The 19,505-nt window shown below is 44.8% G+C and overlaps 1 protein-coding gene across 3 annotated transcripts in view; it reads right to left on the bottom strand.

Moving 5' to 3' along the window:
• The window catches only part of ZNF423 (zinc finger protein 423), a 311,689-nt gene that overhangs the window by 116,972 nt on the left and 175,212 nt on the right, over nucleotides 1–19,505 (bottom strand). For all 3 annotated transcript variants that reach the window (XM_079988711.1, XM_079988710.1, XM_079988712.1), the window contains exons 4-5: nucleotides 14,964–18,187; nucleotides 3,900–3,984 (exon numbers count right to left, since the gene is read on the bottom strand). In XM_079988711.1, coding sequence (XP_079844837.1) covers nucleotides 3,900–3,984; nucleotides 14,964–18,187 — 3,309 coding nt within the window. The remainder of the gene's footprint in view (nucleotides 1–3,899; nucleotides 3,985–14,963; nucleotides 18,188–19,505) is intronic.

Genomic DNA, 19,505 nt, shown 5'->3' with positions numbered 1-19,505 from the left:
TTTTGATATACTCCTGGGCAGACTCCCCAAAGTCTGAAAATGTTTCAAAGAGGAGAAGGGAGGGGATCCCTTTTCTCGACAAATTAAAACTAGCCTCCAATCAGCTAAGTTCTTTCAGGGCTCTCCTGTTCTCTAGGTGGATTTTAAAAGGGGTGTGTGTGTGTGTGTGTGTGTGTGTGTGTGTGTGTGTGTGTAGAGCTCATCAACACTGAAAAGCTATGGTTGGAAGCATATTCCCCAACAGCCCTCTTCCATCCAGACCGATCATGACTAAGAAGGGGTCTGTTCTTTCGTTAGAAATGTTCCCAGAGGCCCCGGTATGAAAACAAAGCAACATGTTTCCCACATCTTTCCTCTAGGGATACAGCCAGTCTGTTCAAACTCTAGGGATGACACACAGGACCCAATATGCCACTGTGTTTGTATGCGTGAACGTGTATATTATAGATACACAGAGCAAAAAATGCAGAAGGGTAATTTTTCAAAAGGGCATGTTGTGAGAGTTACTGAACATTCCTTGCATGCTATTTTGATAAATGTAGCCATATGACTGGGGAGCTGCGAGGGGGATGCTTTTCTACAGGGAGACACCACATCCAGGCTCCCAAAACACTTGATTCTCATTAGGCTGAAGGGCTGTTTGGTCACAAGGAAGCAGAGCTTCCAGCGCAACACAGAAAGCTGCCTTTATGCCAGACAGGCATGCTCTGCCCATTGGTTTAACCTAGTATTGTCTGCTCCAGGGATGAGCAATGTGGTGCATTCCAGATGTTGTGAACTACAGCTCCCATCAGACCCTAGCCAGCATAGCCCAAAGTGTGGGATGATGTAAGTTGCAATCTGCAACATGCAGAGGGCACTAAGTTGCAGCAGCTCTCCAGGGACTTTCTTAACATGCAGATCCCTCTTAATTAGAGATGCCAGCAACTGAATCCAGGGCCTTCTACATGTAAAACATATGTTATTCTACACAGCTACGATCCTTCCAACTCAGGCTCCAGAATGCTGGGCCCAGGCTATGGTACATCTGCATTTCTTAATGACTTCAAATAAATGGGGCTCCTCAGTTGTTCAACCTAAGACGACAATGTGTATTCCCTAGCATCAAATCTGAATCTGTGCCACTTCAATCATACCCATGTTGGGCAAGGGAAGGGGCTCCCTCCTACCATGGGGGAGGGTGAGCTGGAGTCTCTGGATCAAAAGGGCAAAATGAGCATCATTAGTGATGAGCCTTTACAAGATGGAGGTCCAGTTTGAATAGACGGGCCGAGCACAGTGGGCCACAGCCAGCCCTTACTAACTGAAGGGCACTGCCAACAAGGGCCAACGGCAAAGCCACTGTTAGTTCTATATATCCTTCTCGCCTCCAATGTGACAGTTTAGGTGGTAAGCATGTTAGAAGATGGTGCCCATGGGTGGAAGTCAGAAAGGGAGCAGCCACAGGAGAAGGCTGTGGCCAGGCAGTTTGGGATACATGCAGAGCCAGTTTAACAAAGTGGCATCACATTGCTGCTTCACCGATTGAGCCCAACCACAGAGCATAATCTGCAAAATAATGTGTTCACTGCATATTTCTAGATCACGAACAGCCCCACCACCCTTTCGCAGTTTTAATTTAAAAATACATAGCCAGTTGTCTAAGGATACGTCTCTTTCATATGGATTTTACTAAAAGAGTGGGATGAGGAGGGGCGGGAGATAGAGAAGGATGGCGGGAAGGAGTTGAAATCACCATGGTCCAATTAGCAAAGCTCTCACCCTTCACACCTGCAAACAAGAGATTGCATTAACACCTGCCACAAAAGCAAACATTTTTAGATAACTTCATTTTAACCTCCCTGACACTGCCTGCAAGCTCCCTGCCTAGCACTACCGTGGAAATTATGATGAGTGACAGTACCTATTTTTCTTCCAGGGAAAAAAAAGGTTTTCCTCTAATCTTCAGTGTCAGCGTTTCAAATCCTCCCTTCAACATTTGTGCATAATTCCCATTAATGATAATGGGCGCTCCATACGTGGAAGAATACTTCCTTTAAATGCTAAATTGTTCAAGGGAAATCATTATGATTATCAGAGATGGATGTCGCCCGCGAACACATAAAGAACACTGTAGGGCCCTTGAAGGATCTTCAACGACATACGTCTGGAGTGGCATGTGTAAGGAACTCCTCTGTGGTCTATGCATCAAAATAAACTAAGCTCTTGAGCCTTCACATATATTTATAACATCTGTGCAGATAGAAGAAGTAGTTCTCCGCATTTTTCAGGAAAGGGGAAAAAAAAGAAAGTCAGCCCTTACAGCTGCATCAGAAATACAGCCCTTTTGATTGCAGTAACATTTTTTTACTAGATCTCATTCCCATTATGACCAGGCTTGAAAACAAAAAAGGCCCAGGGCTCAGAAAACAGGAACACACACACACACATCTCAAAAATCTAAGATGTTTAGGATATATATATATATATATATATATATATATATATAGTCCCAAAAGTGGTTAAAAAAAACATAAGGTTGGCTGGAATAAAACTTCTTAGGCATTTTGTTTTGACAATGTGCCTCAGAAATTCACCACTTTTAAGCTATGGAAATGGGAGCAATTCAATGTCATGACACACAAAATTGAAGCGTAATTGCTTCTAAGTGGTTGACAACCAGCAAGCACTTTTCGTAGTCTCTCTCCCCCCACCCCCTTTCCCAGATAAAACTGAAAATGTATGGCATAAAGTGGAAGCTCTTGTCAAAAGTTTCATTTTAACATGAGCAAAAATGGGGCAGGAAAGCAACAACGTGGCATTGAGACATTTTAAGCGGCTTTTGAAATGAGGAGAATTGCTGCCTTCTGAAAACCAGGCGATACTTAAACACTGTCAGTGGGAGACTCTTAAAGGCAAGAAGAACAACTGTTTGAAACACATATCCCAAGTGGCAAAATTTAAGATTGGGAAAGAGGAAGGAAGATAAAATGGATATATGTAATGGCATGAGCCTGCAACATAAGTTTTCAAATTCCTGGAACCTCAAGAAACAAAAGTTTGTGGAGGAGAGATAACTGTCACATTTCTTAGTTCAGTTTGGATTCTAAGGCAACCTTAAACTCTTGTGAGGACCATCAGACTTATCTAGTGGTTTAACAAACACATGTACTAGGGCCAGAATCAAACATTAACACAAAACCATGTTTTGTTTAGCCATATTCTGGTTTCTTTTAATAACTTGCCCAACCCTGTCTACAAACCATAGTTTGACTGGGAACAAGAAACCAAGATCTGAAAGCATAGTCTGAGATGGGTTTATGCTAAACCAATTCACAGACAAGCGACAAACATCAATTATGGCCACTGCTTTCCCTCCAGAGCCTGCTGATGTGTGGTGAAGATGGGAGCGAACTTAGGAACCAAGCAGATGCGAAGCAAAAGCTAACAAGCAGCTCTAAAGCATGTTTTCTTTACAATACATCTGGAAGCTCCAACTATGGTGTGAGCTTTTTAATAATGGTTAGCACAAACCATTGTTGCTCATTACATGTGAACCTAGGCTAGAAAGGATCAAGGCAAAACTCAACATACAGACCAAACTCTCCACATCTCCCTAGTGAGCATAGCCTCACATTCTAAAAACTACCCATACAAACCAGATGCCCCGTAAGTGTTTTTTCGTCCAAGTGCTGCAATGTTGACATGGGAAGTAACTACAATACTCCTGGCTGGTGCAGCATGGGGGCCAAACCAAGCAGAATTGGCAACCACAGTCCGTATTAATCAACCCTGGGGCTGTTTGCATTTATTGCAGCAATGTTTGCAGAACAGCATCACAAAATATAAAATAACTGAACAGAGAAGTCAACATCAACCATTAAGTAGCCTATGAGCGACAATGCTGAAAAGGTTCTTACCAATCATATGATTTGCAACATGGATCTGTATCTCTCTTTCATTCTCAAAGGTCATCTGACACTTGATGCACTGATAGGTCTTTTTCTGTTTAAACAAACAAAAAGAAAAGTTAAGAGAGCTTTGTAGGCAGTAGAAAGTAAAATCACACCTCATACCACCTTCTGTGTTTTAATAAGATCAGAATTTAAGAATGATGCAACGAGCAAAGGGGAGGTGGCTTGGCTACTGGAACTTGGACAAATCACCCTGCCCCAGCTGGCTCTACACAGGGCACTTTGTATATGTGTGTTGCAAGATGTTTGTGGCCATGTCGTGTGTAAAAGCAGACTACCAGGTTTCCTTGCTACCAACCAAAATGCCTGCAACCTGGTTTTCTCCATGAAGCATCAGTGTCCTTGTGAGTATGACCAAAGACCAGAGGTAAATAGCCATTTTTGCACTTCTTTTTATTACTGTCACTGTTGTCAAACAAGGGACAGAAGCTGGAAAGAATGTGGTAAAGCAACAAAGAATTATGCGACAACAAAACGAATAAACATTTTAAGCTTTCATAAATGGAGCCCACTACCTAAGAGGCATTATGTGTTATGTGTTTGATGTATTTTAATATTCTTTTGGAAGCTGCCCAGAGTGGCTGGGGAAGCCCAGCCAGATGGGCGGGGTATAAATAATAAATTATTATTATTATTATTATTATTATTATTATTATTATTATTCTCAGACGGCAGGTATGCGTATGTATGTATGTATGTATGTATGTATATACATGTATGTATGTATGTATGTATGGAGAGAGAGAGAGAGAGAAAGGTTGAAAGCTTTTGCAGCTGTTCAGATGTAATAAGAATAAGGACCATGGATCAGCAGTAGAGCATCAGCTTTGCATGTAGAAGATCCCAGATTGAATTCCCAGCAGCATCTCCAGGTAGGGCTGGGAGAGACTCCCCATCTGAAATTCTGGAGAGCTGCTGCCGGTCAGTGTACACATTACTGAGCCGGATGGGCCACTATGACACAGTATAAGGCAGCTTCCCATGTTCCAATAAAACCAAGATATTTGTTTAGCATTATTTCCAAAGTTTTATTAATGTTTCAACGTATTAAGAAACCGAAACAAGAATGTGCCATTGCTGATGGCAACAGAACAATTTTGGTTTAGCGTTAGGAACATGAACCTTGGCCTTGCATTCTCTGGTCTCCCCGTGTACACCGCAACCATATATGTTTTAGTTGCAAACTATATTTTGCTGTTCTCTCAGATCCCAGAAAACAATAGGCTGCATGAACCAACATTTGCTTACAAACTAGCCAAACAAATCAGGCTGAGTCTTCAATTTGCAACCCTAGCTTCCTAGCAAACAATGGTTTAGCTGAAGTGGCAAACTATAGGGTGCCACTAAAACAGGAATGGAGAAGCAGCAGCTAGGAAGAGGAAAGAGAGGAGGGACTATCTAAGTCTGGGGGCACATACTCAAAATGCCTAATTGTGCACAGGTGGGAAACCTGTAGCCCTTCAGATGTTGCTGCACTGTCCCTGACTCTATCTGACCGGGACTGATGGGACATGGGAGTCCAGCAGCACCTAGAATGCAACAGATTTCCTACTATTAGTTTAGCATTACTGAATGCTACCAGTGTACATTCCAGTAGGAGAAAAATGGAGTCAGCAAAGAGCAGTTTTAAGTGGAATACTAGGAAACACAAATCTTTTAATTGATTGATCATGCACTATTGGTAGCTGAATGCAGAGATTTTTTTTTAATGCTTTTGTTATAATTCAGAAACGTAGCATTCAAGTTTATTTCCTGGGAGAGGAGTTGCCGACCGTCACACTTGCACACACTTTAGTGGGGATGTTTAATTGATCGATGTGCTTGCAAAATTCATAAGATGCCTTTTCACAAAGTTTAAGGTGGGGTCAATAAAGCAACTGTACTAAAAGCAACTTGATTAAAAATTAAATGGAGAATTGGCTAAAAATCAGCAACAATAAAGCAATGCAAATGATGAACAGAAAAAAAGCAGAAAAAGTGAGTAACTAAGAATGTTTTGTAGATTTAAAAGGTATGATCCATCTATCAGGGGAAAAAATGATACAATGACACTGGCTGAGGCATGCTTGACTGGGATGCAGCAGTAGGCCTTCCCTAAGCCCATACCTAGACTTTGGAACTCCCTGTCAGTGAAGAGCCATTCCGCTCCCTCTCTCATGGTCTTCCACCACTTTTAAAGTTGCTTTTATCTGCTATAGGCACTGCAAGGACTACAACTGCAGTGAAAGGGGAGGATGTAAATGTTTTCAAATGTATCAGCCAATAGCCAAGCCAACAGAATGGGTGCTAAGATGGAAAGGCCTCAGTTGTACAAACCAACATGCTTCACTTCACAAACAAGAATTTCAGCATGAGATCTGAAGGAGAAGGCAGAACATGCAGCGGAGAGAATGAACATTACAGCACTTTGGGTCTAGGCCAGCGGTTCTCAACCTGTGGGTCCCCAGATGTTGTTGGACTACAACTCCCATCATCCCTGAGCTCTGGCCTTGCTAGCTAGGGGTGATGGGAGTTGTGGTTCAACAACATCTCGGGACCCACAGGTTGAGAAAGGCTGGTCTAGGCCAATGATAGTATTAACAGAGGAATATGGCAACGTTCATGTTTAGACACAGAGTTGTAGGACCAATTCACCATCTCGGAAGACGGAAATCCAAACAGAGGATGGAGCAAACACCACTCCTGGCTTGCCATTTGAATGACTATACACCAGAATGCCAATGCAGTAAAGTTGTTCAAAGGTCAAATCTGCATTCAAAATGTTGCATAACTGAAAAATTTCTAACATGGCTGTAATGAATACCCCGCTACAAAGGGTGATGGACAAACAGAAGCAAGAACTAAGAATCAACAGCCCAGCCCTACACATTGAGTTCAATGGGCTTAATCACTATGGTTTTAGTCTTAGACCAGGGAACGGAGCCCAGGTCCAGATGTCGCTGGACTCCAACCACCTCTCCATCCAACATAGCCAATGGTCAGGGATGATGGGAACTGCAGTCCAGCAACATCTGGAGAGCCACAGATTTCCCCACTCCTGCTTCAGACAGTCAGTGTAATCAGATTCATTTATATGTTGCAGTAAAATCTGCTTTTCAAGGAAACAAGACTTCTGGGCAAGAAGAGTGTAATTCCAGAAAAAGAGCATGAAAGAAACCTCATATCACCCATGGACCAGTGCAAAGGAGCACTTGCGGAAATAGAGATATACATTCCAGAAATCGTGGAAATCTACAGTGAAACATGACACTGATTTCCCTTCACCAATTGCTATACACTTCCTATGTCACGCTAATAAGCTTAGCTGCCGAAACAAGGATTAAGAAGCAATTACATGAGCCACTTGTTCAATGGGAGAAGATTGGGTTTGTATTTAAGAGTGGCAAGGTGTGTCTTCTTGGTGATGAGACATGGGGAGGGGGGAATCCTAGGAATAATTTATAGGGATTAAAAGTTAAAAAGGTTCTGAAGGGAGGAATTCCATTAAATAAACAAAGCCTGTTGCTCCCCCCCTTTTTTTAAATAGATGGCTAAATCATGGCTAAATCAAATGGCTGGCATGCCTGCTGCTTACAAACAATGCAAAGGAAAATACCAGATGTAAACTGCAGCAATTCACATATGGATGACAAAAGCAGCAGAGCTGCAGGACGCTCACAGAAAGGTACAAAATTCACCTGCTTTGGCCCTGTTCTCCAGTCCCAGACATATCTTGGGTATGGACAGCAGAAGACACACAGCAGAAGGCACACTGAGCCAACCCCAAGGGGAGATAGTGCCGCTACCCTTCTGTTGCATAAAATTTGTCTCCTACTCAAAACAAACTCCTATTCCATGACAAAATTTGTTGTGTTCATTTCGGCCTTCCCCAAATCCAGATATTTTGGACTCCCAACTCCCACCAGCCACAGCCAGCATGGTCAATAGGAAAGGATGATAGAAGCTGGTGCCCAAAACATCCAGAGGGCACCAGGTTGCAAAGGGGTTTGTATCCCATTGAAATTAATAGACTAAGTTAACCATATCCATTAACTTCAATGGCCCATGTTGCAGATCACGGCTGAATGAGAAAACAGCAACTTGGGCTACCCAGTGAATTTAAAAACTGGAGTGGGATTTGAAGAATGGGGGGCTTTCTAGCTCAAGAAATGCAACCTTTAAAAAAAAAAAACCTTTTCTATTTAAACAAGATTTGGCTGTTGTTTTTCATTATAGAAGTATCTTTCCTCATCTGTTCACCCATAATTATTTCTCAATAGACTCTCCCAGTAACCCATTTTACTTCAGTGTGTATTAGGGCCTGGCGGGGGGTGGGGGGACATTCTCTAAGCCTTGTCTACAGGATTACAGAAGTGCACTTATTAGCAGAGCATTCCTGGCATCTAGAGGATCTTCTATATTCTGAACGTACCTTTCCCTCTTGAGCTAGAGATATCAATACATCCTAGTGCTTACTGAAACATGTATTTCTATTGTTTTCAATGTAAACTCAATGTAGCTTCTCTCTGACTATATATTTTTCTAATCCTCTGCTGTTAGGCTCTGGGTAAAAGGGGGAGAGGGAAGCAGGGGGAGAGAAGAAGAAAAATCAATAACGGTCCAGAAAGAAAGAAAGAGGAACTGGTCAAGAATTATAGAGTAGTAATGTCGTTTGGACAGCTGCAGGCTGCTCAGTTTGTATTACACACATAAGGCAGGCAGCATAAAAACTGCATTTTACCTGTTGTACTACAAATCAACAAGAGATTACAAAACAGAGAACAGCATGTTGTTCAATTTAGTTTGCCTGGCTATATTTGAGACATCTTTTTTTTTTAACAAGCTTCTGAAAGCTATGGTTCTTTGGAAAGGATATGAGCATTCAGGGGCCTTTTCTGTAATCACGAAAGCTTCTAAATCTATGGGGTTAGTTGTGATCAATGAGTTTCAGAAATGCAGTGTGTGTGTGCATGCATGTGTGAGGAAGAGGGAAAGCATCAAAATGAAATAGATAAATAATCTATTGTAATTATCCTAAAAGGAAAAATGTGTTCCTGCCTTAATTGCACACCCCACATCTTTTCATCTGGCATTCATTTGCCTTCATCATGTTAAGGTTAAGTGTTACCAACAGTGCAATCCTTTCGCACGCTTACTCAAACATAAGGCCGACTATACTCAATGGAACTTACTCACTGCTAAGTGATTACAGGATTGTCACCTAAGTCCCACTGAAACCAAAGGAGCAAGATGGGAGGCTGAAGCGAAAACCTCTCCAGAAGATTTCTATTCTGTTCTATTCTATTCTATTCATTCATCAAAATGTGTATACTGCTTACTAGGTCCAAGACCGCTAAGCAGTTTACAGTAGACAGTCTAAAATATTCATTAAAAATACCCAAAACAAACGAGCAGACATCAAGAACAAATTCCATGAGAATATTATTACATGAGATTAATCTTTCAGGCAGGCAAATTTTGATAACTGGGAAAGAGGAGTGCCTTGCCTTTAAAGAGAAGGTAGCCAGAGGTTTGTCTTCTTCCCCCAACAAACAAAAGCCTTTCTGCCACCTGCCCAGCCACCACCTGGTACCTGGGACAGGATACCCCTGGGAGCAAGATTACAACATTGCTAAAGCAGCAACAATGCTTTCTTCTTTCTGCTACTGGTTAAAAAGGGGGAGAGGACTCAGTCATTTCATCTTTAAAAGGCAAAATGCTCCAATGAAAATTCTTATATTCTGCCCACCCTTATAAAATCCACCTACTTTCGTGAAAATAAAAATGATCCTATGAAAGTAAAGTCTGATTACTTTCACTGGAACTCATGCTGAGTTGGGAAGTTTGTTCAACAGGACCTCCAGGCAATGGGAGCTAGGTGAACTCAGCCTATATTGCCTGTTACTTGTGAATAGGGACATCCTGCTTGGACAGGACGTGCACTTCCTGACAGTTATGAAAAGGACTTCTTCCAAAAACACAGCAAGCTGACTTATACCCAAGTCACATCAGTGGACTAAACATCAGAAAAGCTTTCTGACAGTAAGAGCTGTTCAGCAGTGGAGCAGATTCCCAAGAGGTGGTGGACTCTCCTTCTTTGAAGATTGGATAGCTGAAGAATCATGGCAAGAAAAATTGATGGACTATGCAGAACTGGCAAAACTGACATATAAGCTACAGGACAAGGATAACTGTGACTTTAAAGATGAATGGGAACCCTTTACAAAGTATTTGAAGACACAACAAAGTGAACTAGACTCCTTGGCTGGCTTTGAATAAACATTCACAAACTTTTTATTGATAATAATCAGCTAAATAGTTTGAGGATGTATACAACTTTGTAACATGCAGAAAACAGCATTCTCAGAGAAATCAAAGACTGGAACTGAGGGAAGCCGGGGGGTGGGTGTGGGTGGGTTTTATGTGGGAGGGTGGGGGGAGGGAGGAAAAATGGGGGGGGATAAAGATGATATGTTTCTGGATAATATGTTCTGTTTTAATTTTGAATATATATATTTTTTTAAAAAAGAAGATTGGATAGCCCCTTTATTGCATGGGGTTGGACTAAATGACCCTCTTTGCCCCTTCCAACTCTACAATTCTATGATTCTTTGCAAGGGGTGTTTTAAATGTATGGTGTGCACACAGGAATGATGAGAAATTTAGACCAGGGGGGCATGGCCAGGACTATGAATAGAGTGGGGGCAATATGCCCCCCGGCATTTAAAACTGAAGCATTCTGAAAAGAAGGGGCATCGCAAAAAGGCTGGGGGCAGAGGCGCCTCACTGAAATTCAAATGTTCTTGCTAAGGGAGGACTCTACACATGGGCCATGGCTCCTCCACAGAGAGATGGGTCTTGCTTATGTCCTGTCATATGTCAAAGTTGACAGTGCCTGTGGATATAGGGCAGAACCCAGACCTAGAGCAATTTTAGGTCCAATTTTAGTCCACAGAGAACACCAAGGGGGCAGATAAATAGGGCAAGGGGCATTGTGGGTTTGCATCCATCCGCCTGTTCACGGGATAGTTATTGTTTAACAGGAAGGTAGAATGGTGGATCTGAGGCATTAGCATATATGCCAATCGCAGGCTCCTGTGTAAAGTGTAATTTGGTGCAGGCCTGAATTCTGATTTTTCATTATCTTCTACAAAAGAAATCTGCCCTCTTGGGGCAAGATTCAAAGCATTTACTTTGTTGAAGAACTTAAATTCTCTCCTGAGGGAAGAGGAGGTATAGAAGCTTTGTTGAAGAGACAGAGTTAAAAGTAGGAGTAAGGAGGACGGCAACCATTTCCATTCACGATAATGGTGAAGGGGGGGGGGAGTGAGTACAGTGAGAGGCTGGAGCATTTTAGCCTCTGTGTGCACAGCCATACGAAATCAGAATTAGCCTGGCATAAAAGAATAGGGCTGTTCTTCAAGAGGAGCGTGAAACACAATGAAGAAGCAAGGAGGAGAAAGGCGGTGATGGGGCTAATAAGTAGTTTTGGATGATGAACTCTCAAGAGGCATCACGCTGAAGGGAGAGGTGTTTCCATTTCGTATTTTATTCTCTGCAGAATTAGATGTATAACACAGCTGGAGGCAGGTCTAGTCACCGATTCGGTTGACCCCAAGGGAGCGAGTATGTAGTTGCAGTGCTAAAGCAGCAAGTGAAACAAAGCAAAGAATCTTTCGCTCGGATTGTTTCAAGCTCCGAGAAATCCTTTGAACCCAACACATTGTCGCAGATCAGCAAGATCTACAAGACAGACTTTTAACAGCTCTATCCCAGCCACGTACAAGATGATGCTTCGTCGGGGCAGAGAGGGGCAGGGCGGGTGGACTTCTGGCTCACGTGGAGTGGGGGAGGAGGACCTTCGAATAGCGCCAAGCGAGTCGGGGGCTTTATGCGATGAATCAAAGGTAATTAAAAATGTTTCGGGAGGGGGAGGGCACAAAGGATGTTATACGTGCAGCTGCTTTGCCCGTCAACTGAGAAAAAAGTGCCGAGCCTCGCTAGTCCATCCGATTTTATTCGGGACATCCAGAAACGAGCAGCCTTCCGAGCCACAAATAGTAGTTTGAAGAAATTATTTCCAAAGGCCACAAACTGCAGACATGAAAAGCTCTCTCAGAAGGTTGCCGATGTGCCGAAATAGCCAAGAATCCTATTAGTACAGATGCCAGTGGCAGACTTATCTGCAGAAACTTATGTAAGGAAGCAGCTGCTGGTTTGATCATGAGGTAGTCTGGGAATAGCTGCTACTTAATCAATGTTTTGTGTAAAAGCAACCCGGGGAAAAAAATCACTTTTAAATACATGCAACATATTGAAGAAAGTTCTTCAAAGATAAAGAGCCTACCTAAGTGAACTAAGGACTTTGGGTTTTTCCCCCCTCTTCCACTACCCAAAGCAATATAGGAGCTTTTGTTGAGGGAGGGGGGCAGGGTTCTTATCCTGGTTTGTAATTAAGCTGGAGAGTGGCATGACTGCATTTTTTTTTTAAAGCACCACCCCTGTGTCCTCTCTTCTTCTCCCCCCTGGAAACATCTCCTACTGCAAAATATAGGACATGGTAGCAGCACTCAGCATGGGTAAGGGCCCATCAGTGCTTGAGGCAAGACCCCCTTGGCTCAGATTCGCCCAGCAGGTAAAGCATGAAGCCACCTTTCTGATCTTCCCACAATGCCCCAAACTGGCACTTGAGCAGGCTATATTGTTAGAGCGCTAAAAGGGGTAGGTTTTCTGCTGACCACTGTAGTAGAACTGCCTGTGCCAACAGCTGCACCACCACCAGGTCTTCTGGTGTTCCAAGGTGTGCCAAGGTACAGGGTGCATTGAGTAGCCCTTTGCTGGCGGGGGGGGGGGGTAGAGTAGAGGCACACACCTGAAACGGTTTTGCATGGCACATCCCCTCCTAGTGGTGCAGCAGTAAAACTGCTAGCATATTTGCAAAGCTAAGCAGGGTGCAGCATGGTTTCAAACTGAATGGGGCATCACATGTTGAGATTCCTGCATTGCAAGGGGGTTGGACTCAGGGTCCCTTCTATGATTCAATGATCATCATGGTGCACATTCCCTCACCTCTGCTGAATTCCACTAGCTTCTGTTTGTAGAGGTGGGGAAACAGGCAACGAGGTACCATTGTGATGCGTGTTTTGCAGCTGCTGAAATCACTAGAGAAAAAGAGATGTGTGGTTGATGCTTTCGCCCTCCCCCATCAATCCTCCATAATAGCCTACTTCCACAGCCTAAGGTCAGGAATGTTTCAGTCTCCCTTTATAGGGCATGGTTGAATAGATGGGAGAAAAAGCATAGAAAGCGAACTTCATATGGAGTCAAACTACTGGTCCATCTAACACATTGCTATCTACATTGACTGGGATCTTAGAACCATCTTTTCCAGCCCTACTTGGGGATGGCAAGGACTGAAACTGGGACCTTCTGAATGCAAAGCATGTGTTCTACCACTGAGCTACTGCACCTTCTTCTGGCACTGAGCTGCCACATTCCTCTGTGCAAGGCCCATGCTCAACAATGTCCAACAAAACCCCCTGTCCAATGCCTGAAGAAAAGTTAACAAGGTTTTCTTGTTGAGTCATTTCAAATGTTAGAAAAAGTGGCATGGGGATTAATTTCTGCATGGGGGGGCAGGGAGAGGGAAAGATGCACAGCATATATTTTCCACTGCTGGCATATATAGCCATGCAAGTTGCCATGTCTATGAGCTGGCCTATGAATGTACCAATGGAGGAAAGCATATTAGTCATAGATTCCCAATGCTATGAGCGGTAGGTTGTGGCCCCTTCCAAAAATGCTGTCCACATCAGACACAACAACTGGGTGGTGTTTTCACTGCCTGCTGGCTGTGCAAAGCCTACTAGCATGCTCTGGAGTACTCTAGGAAGCCACCTTGTGTGCCATGATCATGCCTAGTGTAGCAAAAGGCCTAGAATCTGTATTATGTATGGTATGCGTAATTGCATTTATATCTCACCTTTCCTCCAAGAAGAACAAGGCAGCATACAATGTATGTCCCTCTCCCATTTTAGCCTCACAGGTCAGGCTGAGAGTGAATGACTGTCCAAAGATCACCTGGTGAGCTTCATATCCGAAAGGAGATTTGAACCCTGGTCTCCCGAGTCTTAGTCTAGCCATGCTCTAGCCATTGTACCACACAGGTTCTCTGTCATCTGAAGTGGCCTCTGAGAGTGGTATCACTTCACAAGGCTCTGAATCAGACATGTGCAAGGAGGTCTTTTAGGAATCAATTTCTAGCTGCTATGATCCACGCTGGAGTTTGGGCAAAGACGATCAGGTGCATTCCACACTCCGCCAAAACTTTGCTTTGTGGAGTCGCTCACACTTTCCCACTCTTCAGTGTTGGAACGCAGACAGAATGGCCAGTATGAAGCAGTATCCAAGTAGTGCCCAATCAATTTTTATATGAGAGTTTAAGTGAAATGACAATTTTGGAACTCAAATTTATTTATTTATTCTTTTATCTACCTTTCTAACCTGCTCAGGGCAGTTAGCAACAATTGTTGGAACTCCATCTAAAATTGCTTTAAAAAGGTAGGATGCTTACCATGAGTCTTTTATGGATATAATGCCACTGCTAACCTAACTATGACCACAACTGTGCTTGCCACTCTGTGAATGAACCAGTAGCTTTGACAGCAGAACCCTATAACTCTGAAGCAAACAACAACAACAACCAAGAATACAATTTTCTCTAAAAACAATAATGTAATGTTATCTTTTTATAGTTGGGGGGAAATCACCTGTGCTTTGTAGTTAATTATTGTAGAGCAAATGTTTGCTGAGTTCCAACACTCACATGGAACTCCTGTATAAGCAGAGGTTCCCTTATTCCCTTCTGAGCAAGGGAGAGCCAGACACACACAGAGGAAGTTTTCAATACTAAAGAGAATGGAAGCTTCAAGTGCACAGTGGAGCCCTATGTGCAATGTGAGTTTCTGAAGTCAGAATCTGTTCTTCTTACTATCATTCTTTATAGTAAAGCTAACCTGTGGCAGTACTTACTCTGGGAACAGGGGATGTCTGAGTACCCTTCTTCTGGCCACTGGTCTCAGGCGTCAGGTCTCGGTGGTCCAACTGAAGGTGGCTTTCTAAGTCTTCGGCACTTTCAAATTTGACACTACACTCCGGGCACCTCAGGCTACCACAAGGTCTTTCGCTAACTTCCGGCGGGGTCATGCCCATGGACTGTCCATTAGTGCTCCTGGTCATGCATCCAGCACACAGGCCATACGGCAGACCGTTAACATCCAGCTTCACCAAGTCTTGCTTGTTCCTGAAGTCCTTCAAGCACAGAGCACACTTGTAGAATTTCTGCAAGGCCTGGCCATTGGGAGAAGACGCCGCAGAGTTCCCTGCCAATTTTTGCATATGGAATGTTCCATGGATTTTCAGCTCGAGAGTCGAGGTGACCGTCTGCATGCAGACAACACAGCGGAATCCGGTGAGGGAGTTTCTGAGGTCGGGGTGCATCTGGCAATGCTCAATGAACTCCTCTTCGCTCTGCAGGGGCATTTTGCAGATCCGGCACGTCCCTGTATCCAAGCTCTTGCTGTGAGTTACTTTGTGCTCCGTCAGGGTCAGGAGGGACGGGAAGCGTTCCCCGCAAATGGGGCACATGTAATGCTTTGCTGGGCCTCGGTGGGTCTGCATGTGCTCCCGGAGGCCGTTCTCCGAGAAAAAGGTCCTTGAGCAGATGTTGCACTTGTGGCTCCCTTTGATGAACTCTGCTTTCTTCCTGGAACAGTCGTCCTCCCCTGGCCTGATGTTATGGTCCCTCAGACGGTGGTTCTGCAAAAGCACCTCCATCGTATAAGCCGCCCCACAGATATCGCAGCCGTACATGGGCTCTGAAGCATCCACATCATCCTCGCTAGCTTCGTGACTGTTTGAAGTGTCTGGATTTTTCATCAACATGTTCTGGATATCGGCAGATTCTGCCTTCTTGCTAGCCGGCACGGTGCCATTGGCTGTTCCGTTCTCAGCGCTGGCATCAAAGACACAGTGCTTCTCCCGCAAATGTTTTTCAAGCAAGATGATGGCGTGGAAGGCTTTGCTGCAGAACTTGCAGTTGTACTTTTTGCTGTGGGTCGTGATGTGGCACTGCAGCTCCACTTCGGTGCTAAAAGTCTCTCCACAGAAGATGCACTTGTGAGACTTTGCAGGGTTGCCCAGGTGACTGTGCTTCACGTGGATCTGGAGGTCTACCTCCTTCCGAAAATCCCAGTTGCACGCTGTACACCGATACATCTTTTTCTCATTGCTGTGCTTCACTGCCAGGTGCACTTGGATAGATACCTTGGAGTCAAAAACCTCTTGGCAAAGGGTGCAGTGATACAACACAAAAGTATGCATGTCCAGCAAATGTTTCTGCAGATCGTCCACCGATGAAAACTGCTTGTCGCAACTCTCGCAGACATAATGAGTTGAGGTTGTCATATAGTGGACAGTGAGGTGCTGCAGGAGAGATTCCTGGGAATCAAAGTCTTCTTTGCACTGAGGGCATGACTGCTTCCTTAACAACAACTCCAAATGCAACTTCAAATGAGTCTGGAAGCTTTCAAAGCTGGAGAACTTCAGTTCACACTGGTTACACGGGTACTCACCGTTCGAAACTGAATTGACGCTGGCAGAAAGCCGCTGCCTTTTGGGGGAAGACACTTCAACATCAGAAGAAACTGGACTCTGCTCACCTTTGGACTTTTTGTTGTGTGCCAGTGGAATGTTCTTATGGTTTTCTTTGATGTGTTTCGTTAGCTTGAGAATAGAGCCAAAAATGGGCGAGTTTGTGCAATACGGGCAGGAATATACCTCCATAAAAGACTGTGATGGCTGAACAACAGGGGAATCCAATTTGGAGTTTCCTATGTTGCAGTGAGTTTGCTGGATGTGCTCAGTCAGAGAGGCTTCGGTCAGAAAGCCCATGGAGCACTGGTTGCAAAAGAAGGCGTTGTTACCGTCTTGAGTTGTGGCCCCTGGCCCGCAGTGAGCAATACGGATGTGTTCCTGCAGGCTGTTGATGTCCGCAAACATCTCTGGACAATAGTTGCAGTGGAAGGCCGAAATGTTGCTGAACTGCATCATGGGATACGCGTGGTTTTTATGCACCTTCCTCACGTGTTCGTTCAGGTTATACAACGTGGGCATGGATTCAAGGCAAATCTGGCACGTGTGGCTTTGCTGAGGTTTGTCCACATGGATGGTTTTCAGGTGGATCTCCAAGACGGCGAGGCTATTGAAATCACGCTTGGTGCAGTACGGGCAGCTGTAGGAGACTTTTGACCAGGACTGGCCCTCTTCTCTCTCCAGGGACCTCATCTTCTTTTGCCCTCTCAAGGGTTTCAGAGTCGAGTCGGGAGTGGAGCCCCGCTCCACCGAAGCACTGGAATCCGGCGTGGCACTGCTCATGGAGGCCACGCTGCCCAAGACAGGGTCGGGGCTGATGCTGTGGTTGCTGGAATCAGGCTGCCGGTGGCTATCCAAGTGGCAATAGACCTCCTCCACCGAAGAGAACTGCTCTGGGCACATGGGGCACTTGTGTTTCTTGTTGGCATGGGCTTGGTGGATGTGGGATAGCAGGGAGTTCTCGTCGGCAAACACCTCAGGGCAATGGATGCACTGCAGGTCGGCCTTCTCGGAGAGCTGCGGGTGGCGCGTCATGACGTGCTTCTCCAGCTCCTCGGTCTGGCTGAAGGTCTCCTCGCAGTAGTCGCACATGAAGTCGTCCTTCTTGCCGTCCTTCTCGCTCTTGGCCAGGTGCTCCTTGTTCTTCTTGTGGGCCTGCATGTGGCTCTGCAGGGAGCTGGTGGAGGAGAAGCCCCGCTTGCAGACCGTGCACTTGAAGGGCTTGCTGGAGCTGTGTGTCTTCAAGTGGATCTTGAGGTGGTCGCTGCGAGAGAAGGCCGCTTCACACTCATGGCAGTGGTACTTCTTGTCCCCTGTGTGCAGCTTGATGTGCCGGTCCCTGCTCCTCTTGTGCTTGAAAAGCCGGCTGCAGTAGGTGCATTTGAAAGGTAGCTTGTCGCTGTGGATCTGCTCGTGCCTTTTAAGGTAGCTCAGGCGAATGAAGGACTTATCGCAAAACTGACAAGGATACGGCAGGCCGGTCCCCCCTTCCTCCTCCCCGATGCCGAGATCACACCCATCTCCTATCATCTGAGTGGGTGATGCAACGTCTTTGCTGGAGGGAGATGAAGCCACCCAGGAGAGTTGTGGGTCGTCATCGCCATCTGTAATGGGAAAGCAGAAAGGAGATTAAAAACAATTCCCAGTGCATCTGTGAAAATAGGGACAAAGCCGTTCAACAACACTATGGCCCTTCTGCTACTACAGCGTTTAAAAGAGAGAGGAAGAAAGCAGAAGAGGGAAAGATTCAATTGCAGAACAAAAACAAAACTGAAAGAACCAGCGCACGCCACAAATGCCTCCTGAATCTTAACAGGATGTTGGAGCAAAAGAGAAAATGCAGATTAAGTCTGCTGCACAAATCTATTCTTTTTAAAGTAAAATAAACAAATATGCCAAATACAGAGCATCCGTTATTAATGTTAAGCAATTTCTCCTTCCTCCACCCCCCTCGCAAGTCCCCCAAGCAGGTTTAACACCTGTCTACTGTATTGCCAAGCAATAAACAGCGAGTCAAGAAAACAAAGCGCAACATGCCTCAGAGCAATACAAACATTTCTAAGAGCTGCTGCGTTAAGTGCTTGTACGTGAGCATTTTTCAACACATACTTGTCGGAACGGTTTTCAAATAATACGGCCTGGAAAAATAAAATCCGTTCTGGCCCTGCCTCAAAATGGGAAAGGCTACACGGGAGCAGTTACAACCAGAGAATCTCCCTCTCTCAAACACACACACACAGAGAGAGAGAATCATTCAATAGTATTGTGACATAAACAAGATGGATTTCCCCAAAGCCCACTTGCACCTGAAACAAAACTGAAATCAATGGTCAGAGGCTGGAAAAGGTAAGGTGTCAGGTGGCTTTTAAACCACCAATTAAAAACAAAAGGCACCCTCCCCCTCGTCGGGTGGGCAGCATTCTGCACTGTGCACCCAACTCTAAAGGTGCTTCCATGCAGTCAGAGTCAGCCTGGCTCCAGCGCCAATTTCATGCCATGTGTGTGCCTGCCAACTCTGCAGCAAGACGGAAGATACTTCCTTGGCAGCAGGGAAGGGAAAGCAGTTCCACATCGTAGCTCAGAGCCTCTGGGCCTGGCAGTGCCACGGCTTTGGAGGGGGGCACCTCCACCATATTGTGGGGGGGGGAGGTGGGGGCTGAGCTATTGGTTTTGCCAATTTCAGATTTGCAAAGATCTTTTTCCCCTTGCACACGCACACAGTTCAACTCAGAGCGCCAGGAATAAAGGATTGATTTTCTTACACAGCTGCTTTTCCCTACAAATTCATTGCAGCTGTTTTGATCCCTATTCGTTTTCACATCTTCCACAAATGCAAACATGGATGGTAACAGCTGCTGGTCCTTCCCCACCTCTCTGTGAGCATCTACTGAAAGGCCCCCAATTTATTGCTAACACTCAGCC

The sequence above is a fragment of the Podarcis cretensis genome (assembly GCF_951804945.1).
Source record: "Podarcis cretensis genome assembly, chromosome: 8".
Taxonomy (NCBI): domain Eukaryota; kingdom Metazoa; phylum Chordata; class Lepidosauria; order Squamata; family Lacertidae; genus Podarcis; species Podarcis cretensis.
Note: the sequence above shows the minus strand (reverse complement) of the source record. Positions and strands in the feature narration are given on the sequence as shown.